At 39.8% G+C, this 18,202-nt stretch overlaps 1 protein-coding gene across 1 annotated transcript in view; it reads left to right on the forward strand.

The window, feature by feature from the left end:
• Positions 1 to 18,202, forward strand: part of NPAS3 (neuronal PAS domain protein 3) — an 891,598-nt gene that overhangs the window by 113,430 nt on the left and 759,966 nt on the right. Inside the window, 1 exon segment of the mRNA XM_034648322.1 lies at positions 69 to 158. Within this exon segment, the coding sequence (XP_034504213.1) occupies positions 69 to 158 (90 nt within the window).

The raw sequence follows: 18,202 nt of genomic DNA on the forward strand, positions 1-18,202 counted from the left end.
TTATCCTGCATTCCGGTTGACTGTAGAGAACCTCTAGTCATGTCTATCTGTTTTTGATGCCTCTACAGAATAACTGCCCAGCATCCTCTGCCCAACCAATCAGAATGTAGGAAAATCTACAGATATGACGGAATCTACTGTGAATCTACCTACCAGAAGTATGTTGAAATCTTTGTGAGTCTTCCTTCTGGCTCGTGCATCAGTGCTTGTGGTTGCCAGCTATTCAAAAATATCCTTGTATTGAAACCTTATATTTCTCTAATATAGTGGGGGAAAAAAAAACCAAACCAAACAAAAACAACCAACAAAATTTGCCTTTGAAATCCAGACAGAAAAAAAAAATGTTTATTCTTTTGAAATTGTGGTCTAAAAGTTTTTAAAAATGACTATATTAAAGCTCTTAGGTAAGCTTCTTTATATTGCAATAAACAAGTACTTATATGCAAGAAAATCTCGGCAAAATACATTGCACAGGTGCTACGCATCTTAGGGATTTGAAAGGTGTGTTATGTATAAATTAGCTGTCACTTTTTTTCAATCCTGTAATGGAATGATGAGTTGTAATTTGCATAATCCTTTAAGAAGTCAAATTATACTGTCATGTAGCAGACTTAACATGCTAGCTAAGATTTCAGAGCTTTGCAGCTAATTACTATGTACCTTACAGGACAGTTAAATTGAAGTTGAGTCCTCTGCCTTTGCTGCCATTTGCTTTGTCCATTACTTAACAGAATCTGTGCTGTTGGTAATGAGGTGTTGTTACTATCACTGAAGTAAACACTCTGCTCTGGGAAGGAAAGGCATTTTAATGTATCAGAGCTTGACTTGTGTTGCTTTTGCTAAGAAGGAAGTTGTTTTTTTAAAACAATAGTCTAAATTGGAGTCTCCCCAAAAGGATAACATTTATGCTTTCCATAAAAGTTATGGAATATTGATTGAAGCAATAGTAACCTTTAATTAAATAAGTTATTCTATAGAAAATGTAAAGTAAGGTAAACAGAGTTCCACTGAAGGCATGAGACTTTCCGGGTGGACTTTGCAAATATACTTTGGTGTGCTTTTTGTCTTCAAACTCTCCTTTTGTAGTGGAGTTCCATTTTTGAAAAAAAAAATACCCTTTTTCCTTAAAAATCCTTTCTGAATGCAAGCTGGTGAGTTCTACTTTCATTTACTCCTCCTATTGGCTGTCCTGAATTTTCTTTCATGGTTTCCATTGTACAATCAGCAAATTCTGGAGCCAGTAAAGGCTGCTTTCTAAAAAGGAGACAAAATGGATACCTGATGGAGCTGGGACCCTTCTCTGTATCTTTGCTACTTATTTTTCTCTGGCTTTATTTCTTGATATTCTGTTGCCTCGATAGTGTTATTGTTTTCAACAGCATTGGTGTACTTATAATGCAAAATTGTTACTGATTATTTTTTTAAAATTCTTGTTTTCTGTGAGTCATCCTTATTGTGACTCTTGGTGGTCAGGTTTCTGTAACTTGCTAGTGATTCTGTGGCTTTGTTGTGATTCATGGATACTTCAAAGAAGCCTTTTGCTGTATCAGAAGGGGATCCTTTAAGGACCATCTGAAAGCAGCAGTTGACTGTTGACCATTCAAGTAATTGGAGACCAACAGCCAACTGTTGTTCATTTGTAATTAAGCCAATTTCACGTGCCTGAAATTACTATCAGCCTAGAGGAGGAGGCTTGTCAGTTTAAAGCCAGGAGCCTGCATGAGGTCAGTAGGAAATCAGTCCACAGCAAGGCTATCTTTCGAGCTGTAGGTATCATCTCGAGGGCTGGCTTTTTTTTTTTTTTTTTTTTTTTTTTTTTAAAGAATTTGTGTTATTTGTAGTCAAGGTAGACACAGTAGGCAGCACAGCTGTGACTGCCAGGAAAAGTCACTAGGGGGATATTCATAACAAGGAAATATTGGCAAATAAATGATGAAGAAGGGGAGGAAATCCCCAAGATGTTAAATTGGAGCACTGTCACTGAGATGATTAATGGTGTTGTGTATTTTAGTGAAGACGCTTATCTGGATTGTCTTGAAACTATAGTGTACATTTAATAGCACCTATAATAAAAAAAGCATGTGGTGCATGAACACCCTGAAGAGAAAAGCCCATGGATTCGGATTTTATTTTCCTGAGTGAGTACTTTCTTCAACTTAGTCTTTGGCTTCTGGGTATTAGAAAGCTGGTGTTAACATTTGTTACATGGAAGTATGTATATTTTATGTAATACCAGTCGGCATTTATATAGCTCCCATTCCTACAAGTTTGAAAATGTTCTTGTGAAAAAGCTGGGTACTTTTCCAACACTCTTGAGGGGTGAATGTTATTAATAATAGGGAAATGGTGATTGCTCGGATTTGCCTAGTTTTTCTGGGCAGCCAGTCAGGGTTGGCCATAGGGCTACAGAAAATGAAGGACCAAACTTTCATCAATGGGGGTTCAATTTCTGGTGAAGGGGTGGTTGTCCTGGAAGGAGGTCTAGCTTTCAGTTTTAAGCCATGAATATCCTGATTCTATGTAATTATCACTTGCTTTCAGGGGTCTTTTATCAGTGATGGCAGGTGCCTTGTTGGGCAGTTACTTAACCTTCTTGGGTCTCAAAAATTACTACTAGACATAGGGATAGGTACAGGCTAAAGGCATATAGCTCTATCTTCAGTGAACTTAGTCTATTTCAGCGCTAGTTTTCAATTTTGCGGGCTCTACCCAAATAGTGGGATAGGAGTCCATTTTAGTGGATCAAGATCAGAATTAAAAAAAGAGAATCGAGAATTTTAGTGCTTTGTACTTAAAGTAAATTTTATTTTGTGAGGCTTCTGTTTTTGTTGTGTTTGTGTAACTGTACATAAAACGTGTGTTCATGGGGGGAGCCTTGAGGTAGAACGTTTCTTTGTTTTACACCCCAAAAAGATTGAAAGCTTCTGTAATAGAGTTGCTAGGTAAGTATATAAACATAATAATGCATGGGTGTTACATCATTGTGCGGATACAGTGGATTCTAAAGAAAGAAATGGTGAGGAATGAAATGGCCGCCCTATCTGGTCTCTCCTATCAGGATGTGCTGGTGCCGCCTTGCATGGGCCCTTGAGAATCGATTGTATGCTCATCTTTCCCATCCTGTGATCCCTGACCTCATGTTAGTAACTGGAAATTGGGCAAAGTATTTGCACTATGGAAATTGGAAAATGCTGCAAATTAGGTGCCCTCCTGTCCCCAACGAGTTGTTAAATATTTACCAGCACTTCACGGGTCTCGATCCTTCCAACTGTAATCCTCTGGTTTTATAATGAATTTTCCTACATTTTAAAACATTATGTGAGATTTAAATGGTGGGAGTTATTAAACAATTTTAGTAATATTGACAATGTAAAGTACGCAGGAAAATAAAACCTGTGGTTAATTCAAAATATAATTTAGAATTTTAAAGTGGTAGGTATCCTAACTTCTTACATTAAATTAAAACTTTGTAATCGGCGATAATTTTTTGGCAAAGGGTAGGAAAGCAGGGTTTTCAAAAACACTAACCATATTGTAAATACTTGACAAATTTTGTGTTAAGCAAACATTTTGGTAAGAACCGAAACTTAAAGAATCCAGACCTCTTTCTCCCTTTTAAGCTGTCTTTAGTTTTGCAATAATGTCTCCGGGTTTTAGTGAATTCATCTGTAAAATCATTGATTTGATTGGGAGATACCACAGTTCTTTCCAATTACAATTGTCTTTTTTTGCTTTTTGTTTTTCACACAGAAAAGTAAAAGCAGTGTGGAGAGTCTTTAAAAAAAAAAAAAAAGAGATGCTCCCTCCATAATAACTATGAGAACTTTAAACTTCTAAATAAAGGCTAGAGAATATTTGAGTTGGTGGAAAGGAAATTTCCATGGACGTTGATGGGATTTTACCACAAAATACAGTGGCAATCACCTGTGTTGATAGGTGATCGTGAGTACGGGTAACTGGGAAGGAGTAAACTCAACAAGGTCTTTGTAGCCTCCAAGTTTGTCACAGTTTGGCCATGTGGTTGGCACTTTTGTAGCTGTGTTCAAGAACGATGATCTCACTAATATTTAGAGAAGATGGCTGGGGAGACCGGAACTTAAAGGACTACTGTTCAGTGAGCACAGGCTATACTGTTGCAATAGTTCCTACAGGACCCATTTTGAACAAAGGGCTTTCACCCAGAGTTCCTTGTCTCTAAGTGTAGCCAAGATTGAGAAGGTGTTTGTCATTGACTAGACAGTTGTCACCTAAAGAGAAGGGGCCATTGGCAACATTGTGAGGGTTGTTTCCTGCCTCTCTAAGCCCCTTTACCTCCATGAAATTGATGCCACCTGGATACCCGGTTAGCGTTTCATGCCCAGGCCTCTACCCACGAGGCATTTTTGTCCATACCCCTCATTGCTGATTAGGTGTTGTTATCTGATAAAGTTACTCTTCTCAGGGCCATTTGCATTTTAATAAGCAACTCTGAGTGAGACAATTCAAGCAAAAGTGGGGTTATTCTCCAATGGAATAATTTCAGGCACCACGACGGGTATTGGAGAGATTAATTTCAGGCTGGAAAGGGAGAGGTGATCTCTACGGGTATTGGAGAGATTAATTTCAGGCTGGAAAGGGAGAGGTGATCTCTTCTTCCTTTCCTGAAAAGCAGCAATGCAGAATGAGGGTGTTCTCCTGCTCAGCATAGTGTTAAGGCTGGCTTTGGCCAAGAGGCATGGGTTTGGAAATGGGCAAATCCAGACTCCAAAGAGAGAAGGAATTAACATGGTCTGGGGACAAGAGGAGGAGAATGAGTGAAGAAGGAACTCGCCAGTCTCCATCAGCTGTGTTGTGCCAGACATAGTGCTAACCACTTGCACGTGTTATCCCAATTAAGGAGAACAAGACAGGTTCCTTGTCAGGCAGGCTGCTGGGGGGGATAGATGGTCACCTGTGCTGATGGGGAGGGAAAGGTCAAGGAGCCTCCAGCAGCAGCAGCAGCAGCAGTAGTGAATTCTTCTGGCTGTTTAACCTGATTGATTGATTGCAATTATACAGCCCCCCCACCCCCATGCCGTTGGAATAATTTACGCCAGTTGTGTTTGGATCAGTAAATAACAAAGAAGTGAGAAAAGAGAAATATACAATGAACTTCATAAAGAGCTCTAATAGAATCTGCATGTTAAACAGACATTGAACTTTGTAGCAAGAACTGCTTCAAGCCTTTCAACATCCAAATGAATTCTAATTTCCACATCATGCCTTTCAGACCTCAGCATGGTTTCTGGTGGTTTCTCCCAGTTAATTTTAGCATCACACCAATGATTTTGCCCATAAATGACTTGAAGTGGTAGATCTTGGTAATGTGGATGGTATATTATTTAGGGCTAATGCCAGGCTAGCTCAAAAAGGAGCTAATTTATTCATTCATTTAACAACTATATTTTGATCTTCACCCACGGGTCAGGTGCTATTCTGCATAAAGTGACTTAGAGGTGAGTAAGGAAGCCTCTGCCCTGCAAAAGCCTAGAAGACTGATATGAACAAGTAATTGGGATTTTGTGTAAGAGGTATCACCAGGGAAGAGTGCAAACAATGGAAGTGGTCCGTGAAAGGGTTGTTATTATTTTTAACAATCGAGGTACACCCTGCCATCTTGATGGTGGAAGAGATTTTGATTTGGGGGAGAGGTGCTTGAGGTAGTGATTTGGGCCAAAAGACCGGTATTTCTGGCGTAGCAAATTGCAAAGGGCATATGTCAGGAGTGGAGGGCAGGATAAGGGTGACAGGACTTTAGTTTGGAGAAGGGGAAACCGAGGCATTGGGGTGGACTGCCATCCTGGGAGAGAGCCCTGCAGGAGCTTTCAGGAAAAGAAGAATGTGGCAGGGACAGCAAGTCAGAGAACAGCTCTCCAAGTTGCTTCACCCTCAGGCAGGAAACCCCTGGGAGTGGCTCACCCGCTCAGCCTTTCCTCCTTTTGGGAACTGTGTGCGTGTGTGCGCGTGTGCGCGCGCACGCTTTGCTTGGAGGAGGTGCAGTCCTGCTGGGTTTGTAATTTTGAAGTTACTTTTGACTTACAAACCTCTTGCAGGACTCTACCAGTATGAAATCCAGTTTGGGACCTGTCCACATGCTCACTGCTTTTCCCATCTTGAGGTGTTCCATATTTGCCTTTCTCCTTCCAGACCACTTGTAACTCAAGATAAACTAATGGTGAGCGTAAAAATGGACAGGCACAGGAGGCTTGATTTAAAATGAAAGAATATTAATTGGCTTTACCCGAGTGTATATTTTCATTATGAGAGAAGAGCCTGCCTCGATTTTTAAAAATAATTGGCTACTGACACACCTGCAGTATGTAGGAGAACGCTCTAGAAATTTGAGAAGAGAAGGCAAAGGTCAAGGTGAGAGGAATAGAGCGACAATGAGCCTTTTGTAGGCATGCTGTTGAACTACCGTGTTCAAAATCGCTAACGGTGGTTTCAGAGAGAGACAGGGAGACGAATGTGCTTGTGCCCAGATCTTAAAATAATACAGCAAGCTTCGTTAGACATAAACTCTGGTTTTAATAAGTTCTTACCTTAAGAACAGCTTGTTCTGTGTGTTGATGGGATTTCCATGTAGATGTGTCTTGAGTGAGTTTTTGGACTTTGGTTATGTATTAGAGTGGAAGCATTATGCTTTTAGTCTTTGCGAGCAACATATTTTAAGAGATCCCTAAGTCTGCACAAAAGTATTTCATCTCTGGTAGAGGTTGTTAAACCTCTTGGAAATGGACTGGAGTTTGATCCTCACTGCATAATGAGATCTGGAATTGTGGCCGTTAACTCTTACTGCTTCTGTTTTCTCACTTCTGAAATGGAGGAAAAAAGAAAATTATCTCATAGCTGTTCTGAGAATCAGTGGGATAACTAATGTCTTGACATATTTTAAATCTTCACAATAAGTTTAGGTTCTAGGTAGGATTATTACCACCATTTTACAGACAATAGGTTCTTACAAAGCTGGAACAGCTCACCTGAGGTTAAGCAGGTAGGATAAGGTAAAATTTAGTTTGGCGACACCAAACTGTCACTCACTGGCTCGCATCTGCTCTCCCATCCCCTTACCTGTTCTTGTAAGTTAAGTTTTATTAGAACACAACGATACCCATCCCCTTACACATTGTCTGCGACTGCATTTGTGTTACAGTGGCAGAGCTGAGTGGTGCTGACAGAGACCATATGGTCTACCCCGTCTCAAATGTTTACTGTGTGGCCCTTGACAGAAAGTTTGACCCTTGCGTTAAACCTCAGTCTGTTTGACTGAGAGCCTAAGGCCCACACCACAAAAACACTTACTATGGTGCTTGGCGTTTGGTGAGTACCCACTGAATGAATTCTGCTGTATTCCTCACTTAAGGTACAACTGCTCATATCAAAGAACTAGCGTCTGCAAAATGGAAATAATGAACATTCAGCTTCTAGTAGGATAAGCCACTATGGCTATGGAAATACTGAATTCTTAAAGGAACACATCCTAAGTTGTCTTATATCTGCCATTTATTACTGCGCTTTATATAATAGAAATGCAAGAAGAATTTCCATCTTCCTAGCAATCAAAGTACAGTACATCATTAAAGGGAATAATTGTGAACTTCAGTGAATATTCAGAATCTGGTCAATTAACCTCATGCAACAGAAAATTTCATGTTCTTTGGAAATTTAAGAAAATAAAATCTTCCTCAAGAAAAAGTGTGGAATTGCCCCTTAATTTTTGAGCAATATATTATAATACTATATAAGCTGTGTGCTTACAGTAGGAGGAATGCAATACGACCTACCTTTTTTAATTAAAAGACTTATAATTTATAGATTTTGTAAGATTTTAAAGATTTTTAAAAAACTTTATAGATTTATAATACTCAAATAGTCTACCCAATAAGGAAGCGATGAGATTAGGGTTTCAACTTAACCCTGCTCAGAACTTTTATTTCCATGCAGGTCTATTATTGATTCTGGGAGCTCCCTGTCCTCTGCTCAGTAAATGGCCTCGGGTTTGGGTTTCTGTTCCTTTGGAGCTGAGGGAGCCACACTGTGTGTCCCATCAGCTTGCATTGAGGGATAATCTGGAGATTTCCTTTGACTAAGCCCAGTGCTATGGCTCTGGGTTGGTGAATTGGGGCGGGGCGGGGGGGGGTTCCTACATTAGTTCTTCTTTCTCTTGGAATAGCTGAATATTCTCTTTTTGAGAATACAGCTATAATACATTTTCATTCTGGAACATTTGGAAAATGCAGATAAACATAGAGAAAACATGAATGTCTTCTGTAATGGTACCACCCATAGATAACCACTGTTCACGACTTGGTGTTTATCGTTATATAGAACTGTGTTGATAGGCGTGTCAACTTTGACAGATAGGTATCTACATATATAGGCATTTTTCTTGTGGGTTCATGCTGAAGTTGTCTGAGCTGGGAAACTTCTGGGAACAAGTGTTCTAACTCATATACAAGCAGCTTATTTAAGGGAAACTGTAAGCTGCGTGGTCACCTTCCATCTAGAAACTGTGTTTTGCAGAGATTTCCCTTCATGATTTTTTTTTTTCCCCTGTTGAAGTTTGTATCTCTTTTCTCCTTTTTCTCACTTTCTTAGGAATTTAAATTCTTGTGCTTGGAAAACAAAATACACAAAGCAACAATAAACAAGAACTGCGGCAAGAACCGGTGATCTTTTTTTTTTTTTTTAAAGATTTTATTTATTTATTCGACAGAGATAGAGACAGCCAGCGAGAGAGGGAACACAAGCAGGGGGAGTGGGAGAGGAAGAAGCAAGCTCATAGCGGAGGAGCCCGATGTGGGGCTTGATCCCATAACGCCAGGACCACGCCCTGAGCCGAAGGCAGACGCCCAACCGCTGTGCCACCCAGGCGCCCCAAGAACCAGTGATCTTAGTGGCATTAGTGATTGAGATTTTCAGCAGAAAAATCCCTCCCTACCACCTCAGTTTTTTTTTTTTTTTAATCTAGTACTTCATTCTTAGCTTCATCCTGTTTCAAAACAATTTCTAAGGGTGAGAAAGGTGTGTGGGTTATAGTGACAGAGCTTTTTAAGATTGTGTCGTGTACGTGTATAAGAAGTGACTGCTGGATGCTGAGGTGGAGTTTTCTGGTCGCTTTACGAACTCTGACGTGCCATGTCAACTGTATCATTCTTGAGGTTGCTTCTAAAGTGAATTCTATTTACTGTGTTCAGCACGGAGATATTTTGATCTAGTTTTCAAAGCAGAGAGAAGTCTGGGTCCTGGGAGGATTTTGTTTGGCCAACATGTAAGGAAAGCATTCTTGGGTGATTTTTTNGTTTTTTTTTTTTTTTTTTTTTTTTTTTAATCTAGTACTTCATTCTTAGAAATTGTTTTGAAACAGGATGAAGCTAAGGGTGAGAAAGGTGTGTGGGTTATAGTGACAGAGCTTTTTAAGATTGTGTCATGTACGTATATAAGAAGTGACTGCTGGATGCTGAGGCGGAGTTTTCTGGTCGCTTTACGAACTCTGACGTGCCATGTCAACTGCATCATTCTTGAGGTTGCTTCTAAAGTGAATTCTATTTACTGTGTTCAGCACGGAGATATTTTGATCTAGTTTTCAAAGCAGAGAGAAGTCTGGGTCCTGGGAGGATTTTGTTTGGCCAACATGTAAGGAAAGCATTCTTGGGTGATTTTTTTTTTTTTTCCCCTCCCCATTGTCAAACTTGAGACCTTTGTTATTCACTTAGCAGGGTGAGGATTCTTTGGAATTGACTGTTTGAGATTTATATGATTTAAATAGACGATCCCCATATCTTTTTTAAAACCCAGTCGCCCTTTCCTCCCTCCCCGTCAGCCCAGTTATAAAGAGCCTCTGCAATAGATAGTAAGTGCAGTAGTATTTATATATTAGGTGATGTAGCGAGCGTCACTCTTTGCTTTTTCTTACTAGGTACCAACGAGGAGAGTCTGGTTTCTTGGACTAGCAGCTGTCCTCCCTTGCATTTTAACGAACATAAGTTTTCATAACAGCGTCATTTTCTTGACCGTTGCATGTCAGTGGTGCTCAGGGTGAATCAGAGCCAATTGCTTGCCTTGGCCTTGAAACCAGGAGGTACACAGTCTTCTTGATGATTCTCCTCTTCCATTCTTCAGCTCCACTAACAAAACTGTTTTAGGGGTGAAATCGAGTGTCTGGTACCGTCAGACCCGGAGGCCTCCTGTCTTGGATGCTTTAGACAACAGCTAGATTTCCTGGTGAAGAAATTTGCAGTAATTACGGAGAGGTCTTTGCTCACTTCCAGGGAAGGAGCTTGTTTTTCTAGGGACTACCTAACTGCCTGATGGCCTGAAAGGGGAAAAATAAGCAACCAGCTCTGATTCTCATCCCCCTGGAAAAATTAATCATGTGTTCTAAGTCTTAAATTAGTAACAGTGAAAGCAGTCACATTCATGTCACCATGTTTTTTAAAAGGAGAGGTTTGGAGACCTACCCAGTGGGAAGGATGGTAGAGGGTAGGGGGATTTCTTGAGCTGTTGTAAAGTAGATGATCAATAAATTCATCTGATAAAAGGATTATTTATCCTCTTTTCTGAATGCTGCTTTTAAGAGCTAGTAACAAATTTATGAGACCGGTAGGAATTTTTTTTTTTTTTTTAAATTTACTGTACTTGTGAAATGTCTTGGGAAAGGGAAGACTAGAAAACGAAAATTATGGGCCAGCGGATTTTAAGTAGAAGACATTTTTATAAGAATCTAGTGGCAAGTTTGGTTTACTTGTACCACATACAACTTTATTGGCTCTCTTCAGGGGAAATTTGCCATACACAAATGATTGCTGTGATATACCGTGTCCTCCGAACTTCAGGCTCTGAGCTGTAGAGAGAAGAGAATGAATATAGCTGCATTCTTCGATCCACAGAAAAAATATTCACTGCTCACAGATGCTGAGGCCTTTCATTGTGAGGCAAAATTGATCCTTCTGGGGACAATAGATGTTGTAACTCTTGACAATGACGTTGTGGTGGAGTTTCACCATTCCTGCTTCTGTGTTGGCTGGTTTTCCATATGCACTGAGGTAAAGGAGGCTGAAATCAGAAGTAACCAATTCCAACTATGGTGTTCTGTGGTCTCTAGACATCATTGTAATTGACCCCCCACGTCTGCGTTTGAAGCAAGTAAGTAGTAAGCTCATTTGGCACTCAAGAAATGAAGGCTCAGTGGTTAGGCAGGTTGTTCAACTTACACAGCTAACGTTTGTGGCAGACCAAATCACGTCAGTGTGGCCCAGCAGTTCAGTCACTTTCAATTGGATGATATGGCTCATTGGAGCAGGATACTTGTCCACAAAAAACATCCACTTTCTGTTTGAGCGTGGTCTGTGGAAATCTAGTTCTGTAAAAGAACAAGACCCTGAGGAATTAAAAGACTTACCTATAGAAGAGGGTAAGTTTGTTGTGTTTGAACACTACTTGTTGGATGTCCTTTGTGTGCACAGCTGTGTGTTCTCCAGTGTGGGGGCAGCTAGGTCTGCCCTTGGGAAATTTCATGTGTCAGTACACTGCAGTTATCACACAAAAGTGGATGAATCCCAAGTTTTTAATCTTCAGTCTTACCTCTTTGACAACTTGTAGTTTGGAAATTTTAAAACTCTTGAGGTTTCTACATAGGATTTCCTTGACATCAATTCGCGCATGTAATGACCAGCAAATTTGCAAGCGCTTCTGTGGACATTGCCAGTTAATCCTTAGAGCAACCCAGTGAACTGTGTTTTATCTCTGTTTTCTATGAAAAAAACAAAAAACCCCAACACCAAACAAACAAAAACCCTTTGAGTCCTAGAGGTTAAGTATTGTGAACACTCTCACACAGCTGCGACGTGGCCCGCCTGCAGAGTGTGACCTTCCTCCTCTCCCAGGCGTGGGGTTCCCTCCAGGACCGCGCAGCTGCGCCCCCAAACAGAGCTCTGCATCTTCCTCAGAATGATACTCTCCTACACTATACTCCTTCTGCTCTGTCTTCATTTTTATAGTCGTTCAGTCTCACTCTTGGAGTCCCCTTCCATTCTACCTTTCTCGTCTCTAATAACCTGTTTATAGTGTGATTTCATGTGGAAAAAACTTACCTTCTGTTTCCATCCCCTTGAACTAAATTATTATCTCATGCCTAACTTGTTGCAGTCTCCTGTTTAGTCTTCTTATCTCCTATCTCCTTGAATTTAAGTTAAATTCTAGAGTCCTGCTGTATACAAAGACCATGAAAGGGAATGCAAAAATCTTTTTTGGGCTACCCTCTAGTTATCAGATTAAAATCTTGTTTCTAACATAGTTCCTTGCTCAAAGTCCTCAATGGTTTAATCTTACTGTATGGGGTCTATAGTTTTACCTTAGTATTCAAGATCTAATTTGCCTCCCCACCTCCCCAGCGAAGATACCTCCCAATGGAACTGTCTGCTCCTATCTATGAACTATGTCCACTTAATCTTGTTACGTACAACACACCCTGACTCTGTGCTTTACCTTTATTCACAGTGGCTTCTCTCTCTTCAATTCAACCTATTTATTGGGTACCTTCTACAACCAGGAAGTAATACATGGGATAGGTAGCGAACTAAGACTGTTTCTGTCCTGAAAGTTAGAGAGTGTTAGAGACAGATAGTAAACAGCAAAAGTTACAAACCAAACACACCACATTATCTATTCAGTGGTGGTCAGTGCTGTGGCACAAAAATGCAGAAGGTTAAGAAGGAATTAGGAGTGCTTGGTGTAGGTGGGTCTATTATGGTTTCAAGTAGGTGTAAACCCATTTAAAAAGATACTTGAGTGAAGACTCCTAGGAAGTGAGGGAGTTAGGCCTCCAGATAGCCCTGGGGAAGATACTCCAGGCAGAGTGAGCACCTGCCATAAAGGCGCTGAAGAGCTTTTGTTGCTTTTGAGGAATGGGGGGAGGCTGGTGGGTCAGAAAGAGCAAGGACTGCAGCTGGAGGCAGGTGAGAGAGGGTGTGGGGGGCCAGCACACAGGACTCTGGCAGGCGAGGTAAGGCCCTTGGCCTTTACTCCACCTGAAATGGCTTCTTGGGAGGATTTTTGTCTTAAAGAGTAACGGGATCTGACTGAAGTTTTAGAATTCGTCTGGCTGCTAGCTGAGTCCATGTGTCAGGGGGCCGTGGGTGGAACCAGGGAGACTATTATGGTCATCAAAGTGGTTGACGTGCAGGGTGTGGAAGTGGAGGTGGTGAGTGGAATTTGAATTCTGATGTATTCTGAAGGAAAAGCCAGCAGGATTTGCTGATGGAGTTTATTGAGAGGGGATATAAAAGAGAGAAAGAAGTCAATATTGAATCTGAGATTCAATTCTAATGCATCATTTACTCAGTATCACACATGCGGTGGCATTCAATCGTATGTATGCAAATAAATACCTTTTAGGAACTCTTAAATTGAAAGCGGAGGCAGGTCATAAACTTATAAGAGGATGCAAGACTACGTGTCTGTCTATGGATGGATATCTTAATAAGATTGCAGGTTCCTTTAAGATATTGATTCATTTATCAATCCACAAACCTTTCTAAGGTACTTATTAAAAGCCAGTGGTCTTCTTACCTTGTCAGTAGGTGCCAAATGGAATTAGGGGCAGCTCCAGTGCAGTGGACAAGAACACAGGCTCTAATGGAGACTGAGGGATTCAGATCCTACTTGAGTCATTTATTTGCTGGGTGATCTTGAACAAGTTATGTAAGTTCTCTGTTTTCTGTTTTTCTGATCTGTGCATTGGTAATAATCTCTCTCCAAGGGTTTACTACAGGAGTAAATGAACGAATACATATAGAGTACTTACAACAATGCCTGGTAAATACTAAGTGTTCAGATACTGTTCATCATTACTAAGTAAGTGTTCAGGAAACATTAGTTAAAAGAGGATTAACATTTGGAGTGAATTTCCTTCCTTATACCCCGTGGTCAAAACCTGCCAAGTTGCATGGGTAATAAATGTGAATGATAAGGTCTCATAGCAGGCCTTGCTTTCTAGCTGATGGTTAAAAATAACAGGAGAGAATTGCATTATGATCAGTCTGATACCTGCTTCTCTTTAGAGGTGGACATGGAGGCTGGTCAGCGTCCCCTCTGGGTACATTTGATTGACAGACCAGCAAACAGTATTTAAATACCTAACACATAAAAAGATCAATATTTTCTTATTATTTTGTAGCTTAAAATGTTGAATGTGTATTAAAATGAGAAAAATAATTTTCAGGATAGATATGACTTTCCTAGTACATAAAAGCAAGGAGATCACATCAAGAAGGGGATATTATTTTTTTGCCCCAATACAGGAAATTACTATTTTTCCCTCCATGTTTATATTTTGATACCTAATATCTCCTTTTCTTTTTTCTCTTTTTATTTCTCATGTTGTGGTCTTCTTTTCATCCCTCGTATTATCAGCAACTAATTGGGCCTGAAAATGCAGGAAGCAGCAGTGTGATGCTGCTGTGGAACTCGTGCAGATGTCTTCAGTGTCAGAGGTGGTTTGAAGAGCAGCTTAATTCTGCTTTCGTGGTGCCTGGTACTTCAGCGAGGCACTCGGGTTCTGTTTGAGCTTGGTATTTCTGATCCCATTCTATACATTCTAGGTGGCACTGTAGACAGTGGCTGTCAATGAGTAACAGGTAAATATTGAACAGGGAAGCCCTTTTGATTAACTTTGTGGATCATTATTTGAAAGTAGCTTGCAGTCAGAACAGCTCCATCACTCATGATCATAGCACATGGCACGGGGGTCAGAGCATCAGGCTGTTGGTTGGAAAGCTGAGGTTGCATTCTTTGTTCTCTACCTGGTCCTGCATTCGTGCAGTGCTGGACTGGTTACAACTATCCAGTAAGCTAAATGGTGATGATTTAGCACAACAGGAATGAAGAATAGTTACGATGATAAAGTGCAAAGAATGGTCCAGACGGACTTTGCACTCTGTTGGTATGAATATATTAAAGCATATTTATCACTTTTTGAACTTAACTTGAACTTAAAAAAATTTTTTTATACAGATTGTTTCATGTGGAATTTAGACAGTTATGGCAGACTGAAAGTGAATTTTTGATCCTACTAGTTTGTGTTAAAAAGAAGTAATTTCATCATTGATCTACTTCTTGAAGTTTAGTTTATACTGTCTAATGGGCAAAACTGTCCCCATGACACATTTACTCAGAAGATTCTTCTATAATCGATTTTTGGTTAAGAGATTCTGGTCCAGCTGTTGAACCTCATGGTACATTAATGGTGTATCACCACTTCAAACAATGCTGTTATAATCTTGAGTATTTTGGAGCTCCTATCAAAGAATATTCATGGCACTTGGTAAGAAGACCTAGATAAGATTGAATAAAAATAGATAGCCACCTGGTCTCAAACATTTCTAGGTCAATACTAACATGGTCATTAAAAGATACAGATAGACCACAATGGGTTCGTTCATGTGTCCTCAGGAGAGACCTGATTTCAGTGGTCAAACAGGCCATTGTGAAATATTTTCATAAGGTTACCATTTTGTAGTAAATCTTTCTGTTGAGTCTCTTAAATCATGTCCAGCCATAGAAATATTCAGAAAACTGCAGTGATCAAGATCATTAAAATGACCAATAGCAGCAGTGCAAACCTGTCTCCTTCTTACCCTTATTCAAGAGCAATAGTCAAAAGGCAGGCATTTTATAAAACTTTTAAATGCATAATCCAACATTTTAAATTTGCTTCATTAAATGGATTAATGCCACTGTTACTTGCTGTTGAACATGTATGAACCAAAAAAGTGACAAAATCTATAAAAACGAAAAGATAGTTTAATTCTAAAAATCATTTGAATAAGGAGTACAATATAAAGTAGTTCTGCTAACTAGAACTGTAAAAGGATTCTGTCCCCTGAGGAAGGAGTTTTATGTTGGTGGCACTTTTAAAAATGTGTTTCAATTCTGCTCTTAAATCATGGAAAATATTAATATTCTCACTTTAATGTTCTAGACTAGTTGATGGGAACCTCTCTCCTCCCACCTCCCAACTTCTGGCTCAGAAAGGGAGAGAACTTAAAATTTCATTGAGAAGATAACCTCAATGAGGCAAGTAGTATTTGCAAAATAATGGGTTAGAAATCATGTATTGTATTTTTTTTTAAGATTTTATTTATTTATTCGACAGAGATAGAGACAGCCAGCGAGAGAGGGAACACAAGCAGGGGGAGTGGGAGAGGAAGAAGCAGGCTCATAGCAGAGGAGCCTGACGTGGGGCTCGATCCCACAACGCCAGGATCACGCCCTGAGCCGAAGGCAGACGCTTAACCGCCGTGCCACCCAGGCGCCCCAGAAATCATGTATTGTATTTTGAAATCTAAATATACCCATCATGTACATGCTAAATATGCAATAAGTTAAAAATTTAAATTAACAAATGTGAAATTTCTTTGCATTGGAAATGCACTGAATGCTTGCCTTGTTTCAAGAGCAGTAACAGGCCACTGGATTAGTCTCTTTCTCCAGGGGAACCAGGATCTAATTTGGGTTAGGTTGCAAGTGAACATGTGTTAGGTGGTCCTATCCTAACCCACACGACAAAACTAGAAAATAATTTGATAGAAATCTTTGTTTAGGACTGAAATAGCAGGGGATGCTGTGGGTCAAGGTAGAATAGGCAGGGCCATGTGGAAATGTGGGCGCGTGGCATGATTACCTAGCCGAGTCAGTACTTTCAGGCCTGTGGTTGCTTGAAATTATAGGCAGTGAATTCCACATTATGTCTTTCTCTTAGGCTTTCTCTTTATGGGGCAGGAAACTTGGCACACAGTATTCTTTTGTGTAGACTTGTGATCCATACTATGATTGATATTTTGGTTGTAAGAAAATATATAAAAAGAAATATATACATATAATAAAAATATATGCCTTTTAATTTCTACAACTTAAAAAGAGTTTTGTTTATACCCCAGTAGGGGACAGAATGAATTAGAGAGGATTACCTAAATGATGGTGATATCTTTACTAGCTTTTAATATTCCATTTTAGTTATTAGACAACTTGATAATGTTTGGGGAAAATGGAATATATGGGGCTAGGATGTGTTGGTTTTCAAAGTTACTTGGCTCCATCCAAGAATAAATACTCACTCTTCTTGTGAGAACCTGTAGCCGTTCCTTAATCTCAAGGAAGTTTCGGGCCAGCGGGGAAACTAAGATAGATAATAATTTACTGATTTGATAAATAATTACTGAATACCTACTAAGTGACAGGCATTGTTCTAGGCCCTAGAAATTCCTTGGTAAACAGGACATCGAAAGTTGCTCACAGCATGGAGTTTATATTCATTTGCGGAGGGCAGACAATATGCAGATGCTTATATAATATTAAAAAGTAGTGCTCTATAGTATGAAAGAAATTAAATCAGGGCAAGGAGATGGAGCATGATTAAGTGCTTTCATTACCAGAGAGGGCATGTTAAGTATCTTAAGAATGATGTAAGTATCCCAGTTCTCTGCAAGTACAGACAAGCAAGTCCATTTATGGCTGTAGAGAATTGGAGAACACTTGTTGGGGAAGATGGAACTTAAGCTGGCCTTTGATGGATGGGAATGGCCAAGCCATGTTTGTATATGACAGAGGATGGAAATAAGAGTTTCTATTAAGGGCTGACTAGAAATAAGGGGTAAGATTGATGGGATCTTGAAGAGAGAATTTTGGATTTGACATTTTATATGGTTTCAGTATATTGAAGAATACTGGAGTATGTGGGATGTTTCTACCTCTGTGTTTGCATGGAGTAGATAAGAAACAGAGGCCATCTGACAGGCTTTTAGGATAATTAAGAAATGAGAAGACTATATACATTTTCTATTTGCACAGGCTTGACTATTTCAAGGTTTATTTAAGGGCTATTATGGGAACATGGGGTTGGGTGGAGGGATCATGTGATGTCCTGATTCAAAAGTGTTTGGCAGACCGGAGAGTTTGAGAGTCGCTGTTGGAGGTCCAGCATGCTCACTGTGGTTTACACGATGACCTACATTCTTCGGCAGGATTCAGTCATTTAATACACATTAAAATGATAAGTATCGGTAGTGCACCAAGAAGAACTCATGAGATAGCAAACATTTGGGGGCATGAATAGATAACCAAAAATAGTTCCATAGACAAGTTAATTATTTTAAGAAATGACCTCCATTTAATTCTTACTTTACTA

The sequence above is a fragment of the Ailuropoda melanoleuca genome, chromosome 20 (assembly GCF_002007445.2).
Source record: "Ailuropoda melanoleuca isolate Jingjing chromosome 20, ASM200744v2, whole genome shotgun sequence".
In the NCBI taxonomy this organism is placed as follows: domain Eukaryota; kingdom Metazoa; phylum Chordata; class Mammalia; order Carnivora; family Ursidae; genus Ailuropoda; species Ailuropoda melanoleuca.